The following is a 7,934-nucleotide window of genomic DNA, read 5'->3' on the forward strand; positions in this document are numbered from 1 at the left end:
AATAAACAGCAAATGTTTACTAACCACTTGTCAAATGCTAAACACCATTTCAGACACTTTCAGGTGCTTTGGATTTATCAGTGGACACAAAAAGGCAACAATCCTTTCCCTTTAAAACTCATTATTCTGGCTGGGAAAGAAAACTGACAAAAGTTCACATAGTAAAGCAGGACACTGTAGAATATGTTCGAAGGTAATAAACACCAAAACAAGGAAGTAGATGTGGGGAGGTGGGTTTCAAGTGAGCTCTGGGTGTGGGGGGGAGCGCTGCAGAGAAGAAAGACTCCCTGGAGGTAGGGGTTAGATATTAGTTGAGGAAAGGCTGTCCAAGCAGAGAAAACAACCAGGACATGGGCACTGAGGCAGGACCAGGACCAGGCATTCCAGTTCGAGGAGAGTCAAGGCTGCCAGTGAGAGGAGCCAAAGGCAGGAAATGAGGCCAGAGAAATTCAGAAACCAGGCTGGGCAGGGCCTGAGAGTGGGGCCAGAGTCCTGCGTGAAGTGGTAGTCACTTCAGGCTTCGGACATGAAATTGATGATTTAGGATGATGATGATTCTGGCCTTGGAAAGACTAAGGGAAAACAGATGATTTGGGATATTGCTATAATCCATTCATTACTCAGCCTTCTGTTACTATCACAAAACATCTTTAAAAAATTAATTTATAAGACTGAACCCCAGTTCCTTGGAGAAAGCACATCTTTATTCAAACGCCGTAGACTACCAGGCCCTTGACTGAACAGAAAAATGTGAATGTGGTGATATGGGATGTCATACATGAAGAGCCAAAGTTATCTTGAATTATGTTTTACCAGCCATTTTTTTTTTTATCATCCTGCCTATCTGACCTAATACCCATGACTTCTATGTAAGTTCGTGGAAAGTGTTGCTAAGCTGGTACTGTCTAATCTCCGTTAACCCAAAAGCTAAGAATGCAATAGCATCTGAGACCTACAGATTTGCAAGGTTCATTATAGTTCACCTGCCTGACGACACGTTCGACAGAAAAGTAACTAATACAGACATCTAAGTGATATTATCATAAGAACTGATGCTGACTCAGAAGAGAAAGATAGCAATGGGGGGATGAGACATGCTTCCCTTCTAGATATGTTTGAAAAGACAAGTGGATTTCTACAACCCAGTATGTGTGGAGTGGGAAATAAAGAGGAATAAACGATGTTAACATATTAAGCTTGAGAAATTGTAATAATCGGGGCTGTCATTGGCTGAAACAGGAAGGCTACGAGGAGAATAAATTTACTGATGGGCATCAGGAGCCAGGCTTTTGATTACTGAGTTTGAACTGTGTGTGAGACATACAAGTGGCACTAAGTAGAAATCCAGGTATAGTATTAAATATAGAAGCCTGATTTTGAGAAAGAGTCTGGGATGAAGATTCCAATTAAAGGTTTTACAGAATAATACTTTGGACGAGGTCACCAATAAACAAAGCATGACAGATAGAGAGGACCAAGCACAAACTCTGGTACATCTAATAAGGAAAGAGAAGAAGCTCGTTGGGCAGAAGCAGCAGCACCTGGGAAATACGAGAAGTCAGAGCGTGGGGTCTCCTGAAAGTCATGAGAACAAAGTTCCCAGGCAGAGGCAGTGATGGACTAGGATAATGTAGCTGCTGAGAATGGACCAATGTGTGTGGAATGCATCAGACACTGGTGCGCTGAACCAGCCTGTGCTGATCTGAGATACACAGTGAGTTCAAGGCCAGCATGGGCAGCTCAAAACAAAAACATGTTAAGAGTCTGGTGATTTAACATACTGGTAGAGCATTTGCCTGGAAAAGCCCTAAGGTTGATCCTCAGTGCCAGGGACACATAACAAAGACAAAAATGAATAGATTATTTAAGATGATATGATAGTCTTGGTTGTCAACTGGACAGATTCTAGAATCACTTAGTAGGGACTCCTCAGGCACAGCTGTGGGGGATTTTCCTGATTAGGTCAGCCTCTGTCCATGCCAGCCAGTGGTTGTCTTGACTAGGTTAGAGTGGGAAGCTCCACCCTAAAAGTAGAAGGTGCCACTCCTTGTGCTCAGGTCCTGGACTGCATAAAAAAGAGAAAGATAGCTTTGTGCCTGCATTCATCACTCTCTTCTTCCTGGGAGCAGACGTCATGTGACCAGATATCTCAGGTTCCTGCTCCCTTGACTTCACTGCCATGATGGACTATGCCCTCACACTGAGAGCCAGAACAACCCATTTCTTTCACAAGTCGCTTTTGTCAGAGTATTTTATCACAGCAAGAGGAAAATAGCCAAGACAGATGGCAAACACAGACAGCCTCCTTCACCTTCCTGCAAGCTTCCTGCACCTTCCACCATGCCTGCCTGCTGCTCTGCCTTCACCACAGTGATAGGTTATATCCCCTCTGGAACCATGAGCTAAAACAAATCGTTTTCACCTCTAAGCTGCTTTTAGCCCTGGCATTTTCATCACAGCCAAAGAAAAGTGCCTAACACACCTGCTGACCTGAGTTTGATCTCCAGACCCACATGGTAGAAGGAACAACCTTACTCCTAAAGGTTGTCCTCTGACCTAAACACACACAAAAAAAATGTAAATGATAAAATACAAATGCTGTGGGATGTTCTGTATGTCAAATGTGTTGCTCTGATTGGTTAATAAATTAAACACTGATTGGCCAGTAGCCAGGCAGGAGGAAGTATAGGCAGGACAAGGAGGAGAAGAATTCTGGGAAGTGGAAGGCTGAGTCAGAGAGCCACTGCCAGCCACCGCCATGACAAGCAGCATGTGAAGATGCCAGTAAGCCACGAGCCATGTGGCAAGGTATAGATTTATAGAAATGGGTTAATTTAAGATATAAGAACAGTTAGCAAGAAGCCTGCCACGGCCATACAGTTTGTAAGCAATATAAGTTTCTGTGTTTACTTGGTTGGGTCTGAGCGGCTGTGGGACTGGCGGGTGACAGAGATTTGTCCTGACTGTGGGCCAGGCAGGAAAACTCAAGCTACATACAAATACAAAGATTCGTGTATTTTATGATTATATGAACACAGAGTTTTCAGAATAGTCCATCCCAAAGACACGAAGGTGATGAGTGGCTGCCAGGAAATGCTGGAAAAAGGGAATGATGAATTACTGTTAAAGACCTAAGGACTTCCCTTTGGTGTGAGGAAAACGTGCTAGAATCAGATGGTGTTTATGATAGTGATGAACAATATTGATATGATAGCTTATGGTCAATATTGACAGAATCTAGAACCACTTAACAGGCAAAACCATGAGTGTGACTTTAAGGAAATTTCTAGATTAGGTTAGCAGGCGTAGGAAAACCCACCCTGACTGTGGATGACACTATTCCATGGGCTGTCATCCTAAGACAGCATAAAAAGAAGAGACCAAACTGAGAACTAACATTTAATCTCTCTCTTCCCAACTAGGGATTCAGCTTAGGCAGCCGTCTCATGCACTGGCCACCATGACTTTCCCATCATGATGGACGTGATCTTCAAACTGTGGGGCAAAATAAACTCTTCCTTGCCTAAGTTGCTTTAAATAGGCATTTTGTCATAGCGATGAGGGAAAAAAAATTAACAAAGTGGTGTTACTTTTAAAGCTTTGTGAACAGATTATACTAAAATCTACTGAATTATAATTTTCAAAGGAGTTTATACATCGTAAACACATGTGTATATTAATCATATCACAATTTTAGAAGTCGTACAAATTTTTTCTCAATGTAAAACATTTCTATTGACTATTTCCTTATATGGAGCTAGAAATACTTAACATATTTTTGACTACATATTTTAGGAAATTGAGTTTAAAATTATTTTTTCCTCATCAATTAAATTATCTTCACCATTGGCAACACTTCCCTATAATTTATGTTTGTCTCTCAAAGGTCTGAATATGAGAAGTTTGACCCTCAGTGTGGTAATCGTAAGGCAGTAGAAGCTATAAGGGATGGGGTGGGTAAAAGAACATAGTTAGAAGCCGGCGGTGGTGGTGGCATGCCTTTAATCCCAGGACGGGAGGCAGAGCCAGAAGGATCTCTGTGAGTTCGAGGCCAGCCTGATCTACAGAGTGAGTTCCAGGACAGGCACCAAAACTACACAGAGAAACCCTGTCTCAAAAAACAAACAAACAAAAAAGAACATAGATCATTAGGGGTGCTGCATTCAGAAGGGACTGACCCAGTCCTCAGAGGACCCCAGTTATTTTTCTTGAAGTGAATTGCTACTTCGGCAGCAAGACCAGCTCCTGAATGCCTCTCCCTTCTGACTCACAACCTAAAGGCTCCTTCTCTCCTGACTCCCACTGTGCCATCAGAGAGGATGGAAGATGCTCATCCCATGCTCTTGAATTCCCAGAACTCGGAGACAAAAAAAGCGTATATTCTTTATGAAGTACCTAACTCAGGGGGTTTATTACAGAGAGAGGTAAAAGAAAGTGGATCAGGACATCTCTACACTTTGAATCCAAATCTACTGTTCCATGTTAACAATTAGTCCAGCTGACTTGCTTAGACTTTGCAAGGCACTAGAGTCAATGCTGGACTCTCGTCTGAGTTCTATCAAGTGTGCTACAGCAAATAGGACCATGGGAGTCGGGCCTAATATTTGTTATCACCGTCTTGTGTTTAGAGTCATGCCACTACATCAGCTTCATAGCTATTGAGATTAAGGTCTTGAGAAGATCATCACCTGTTTACCTAGTTGGCTTAGTTGGCTGATTTTGAAGTTTGAAATCTGGCTTGGAATATTAATGGAACATGACTTTATAGGAGGGAACATGTTCACATACAGAACCATGCTAGTGTTGAAAAGGGACAATGTGACCAATTGTCTCTAAGGCTGAATCTCATGTGTAACAAAATGAAGTGTTTTAGTTTTCCCTGTGCCCTGATATGATGTATAGCATTAGATTATCCAAACTTCAGTGGGATTCAATCAGTATGAAATGGCCTTGTAACATCTAAATTGTGTATTTGTAACTGTCCAGTGCAAAAGTGCATTTATAGTTTTTTTCATACAACTTATATTTGGAAGGGGAAAATTTTGAAGAAAAAAATGTAGTATTTGAGAGGAAAATGTGACTAATAAAGAAAAAAATCAAAGAAACAGCTTCTTGAGAGCTGAGATTTGGTTACATATGTGTGAGATTCCAGTTATTATGAATTGTGTCCATCTCCCTCCTGCTGTGAGATCCTGTACACTGTGATATGTGTTGCTGTCATTGGTTGATAAGGAAGCTGTTTGGCCAATGAGAGGCAAGATAAGGTTGGGTAGTACAATCAAACTAAGGACAGAGATTAAAAAAAAAAAGGCAGAATCAGGGCAGATGCTAGCCAGCCAGTCAGCTGCTGAGGAAGTAAAACATGTAGAAAATGAGGTAGCAAGCCACAAACCACGTAGCAAAGCATAGATAAGAAATATGGGTTAATTTAAAAGTAAGAGCTAGCTAGTAATAAGCCTGAGTTATCAGCCAAGCATTTATATATAATTAATATAAGCCTCTGAGTGGTAATTTGAGAAGCAACTGCCAGGTATAATCAGGTGTACTGGAAAGAAAGCTCTACTTCCTTTACACCCTGTCCTGTGCTACTCTCTCGATGTTTTTACAAATGATTTCAAACCTAAGACACTAGCTTCTTGGATAAGTAACAGCTGCTAGTACCTTCTGGTTACCCACAGTCTGCTTCTTACTTTAAAAGATCTGGGGACTGGAGAGGGCTCAGTCAGTAAAAGTGTGCCCTGCTCTTGCAGAAGACCAGAATTCCATTTCCAGAACCCACACTGGGTGGCTCAAAACCACCTGCAACTACAGCTCCAGGGGAATCCTGCATCCCTGGTCTCTAGGAATGTTTATATTCACACATATGTGTATATACACTCACACACACACACACACACACACACACACACACACACATTATTGAAAATCTTTTTTAAAAGACTCTTTGATCAGTGTCATTTTTCTGTATTTCCATTTTTATTGAAACCAAGCAAAAATTTGATGATCAAAATTAGAATATATAAAAGGGGCTGTTTTTTTCCTCTTTTGAACACCTGACTCAACCACTTACTACATTGCTTGAAGTCCATGGGCACTATAATAAACAGGTAAGATCTTGTAAAGGGTTAGTGATTGGAAGTTGGGCCAGAATATTCTTTCTATGAGAAAATATGTTTGACTTCAAATGGTGTGATTTGAGAAGTTTGGTAAGATTATTCATGGATGTGTGTTAATCTCACTAACACCTGTTCACTGTGCGTAAGAGGCTCTACTATACCCAAATAACCAAAAGGGAATAAGCTATAGAGGCCTCAGTGTCAGGCTTTGCCACTGGCACTGTCTGAACCAAACCAAATGGCTATCTGATCTTTGATTGGGTGTCACCCAAGAGATCATCTTGAAGACAAACAGGACAGAGAAATGCCTAAATACATTGATCAGTGACCTATGTTGCCTCTTCCACCATGAATGCATATGTATGCACACACACACACACACACACACACACACACACACACACACACACACCACAAAGACCATGAATTTACAAGTCACTACTTCAAAACTCTCTTTTGCAAAGGAAGGCCAGCATGCTATTCTCCCCTGAGATAGAGATAATTCTTTTCCTCCCAAATGAGCACGAGGAAGCGGAAGTTAAACTTGCTTTTATTGTGTTCCTCTCTAAAGGCACATCTAGACAGAGAAGAAGAACCTACTACAGATTAACCATTAAACTAGATAAATTTGCTTATTAAAGATTTTGAAGACTATAGCCTAAAAATAGGAATTAAATGGAGAGTATAAAATATGTAATCATTTCTCTGGGTATTTAGGTTAGTTCTGGTGTTTTTTTTTTTTCTGCAGGCTACACTATGTTTGATATTCTTAGCAGTGATCAGTATTCTGAAGAAACATTCTGGGATGGCTCCAACGATGCAGACTTGTGCTGTACTAGTTTTGCAGCTGGGGTTTCTCTGTAGTTTGGATGTAAAGTCCCTTCCTTATCTTCTCAAACACGATGATCTGGGAGGAGAGAACACTGGTGGTGAGAACAGTCAGGACTGGTTGGCAGAGGATGAAGCAAACCCTGGAACAAAAGGCCCATCTGAAAGTTTATAACACCTTGGGGCAAAGTTAGGGAACTCACCTCATTGTCTTCTGGATGAAGCCAGGGACCAGGAAGGTACAGTGTTCTCTGAGGCCCAATGTCCCGGTATCTTCCAAGATTACGTCCGTTGATGAACACAAACCCGTAATGCCAGTTCTGAAAAGAATGGGCGTTCGAGACACAGGAACAGAAAGTGAAACCTAAGGCACTGTGGAGTGAGAGCAAGACTAAGGAGCCTAGGGGTATTGAATACGAAAGCAACTTAGAATGGAAGACATCTAGAACTTCTCCATTGTCTGAGAAGATGCAAGAAGACAATGGAGCCAACCCTTCTCTGGAGATGCTGCTGTGGTCCTGCTGAATGATGTGTGTGTTGCATTTTTAAAGCAGGGATTTTATTTCCAAAATAAGTACAAGGTAAATGGACGAACAGTACTGCTGACAGTGATGGGAACATCCACATAGTCTTTTTTTATTACATTTTTATGTTCATTCATTTGATTTGTATAGGTATGAGAATTCTTCCTCAATGTATATGTGCATTCCGAATGCCTTGGTCTAGATGAGGTCGGAAGGAGGCATCAGACCCTCCTGGTACTGGAGTTAGACAGCTGTGAGCTACCATATGGGTGCTAAGAACTGAACCCAGATCCTCTGAAAGAGTGGCCAGTACTCTTAACTGCTAAGCTATTTCTCCAGGCTGAACATAATCTTTTATAATCTACTGGCAATACAGCATATAGTTACAGGAAGAATATTTAGGACAAGAAAACAAAGAGCCAAGGGGACTTCTTGGTGACTTTTTTCCTCTAGAGAAATCTTACTC

The 7,934-nt window shown here is 41.4% G+C and overlaps 1 protein-coding gene across 1 annotated transcript in view; it reads right to left on the minus strand.

Annotated features, from left to right (window-relative positions):
- Positions 1 to 6,846: 6,846 nt before the first annotated feature.
- The window catches only part of LOC131914648 (beta-galactosidase-1-like protein 3), a 27,920-nt gene continuing 26,832 nt past the window's right edge, over positions 6,847 to 7,934 (minus strand). Inside the window, exons 12-13 of the mRNA XM_059267245.1 lie at positions 7,148 to 7,475; positions 6,847 to 7,023 (exon numbers count right to left, since the gene is read on the minus strand). Coding sequence (XP_059123228.1) covers positions 6,952 to 7,023; positions 7,148 to 7,475 — 400 coding nt within the window. The 3' untranslated portion in view covers positions 6,847 to 6,951. The remainder of the gene's footprint in view (positions 7,024 to 7,147; positions 7,476 to 7,934) is intronic.

This window comes from Peromyscus eremicus, chromosome 7, assembly GCF_949786415.1.
Source record: "Peromyscus eremicus chromosome 7, PerEre_H2_v1, whole genome shotgun sequence".
NCBI lineage: Eukaryota > Metazoa > Chordata > Mammalia > Rodentia > Cricetidae > Peromyscus > Peromyscus eremicus.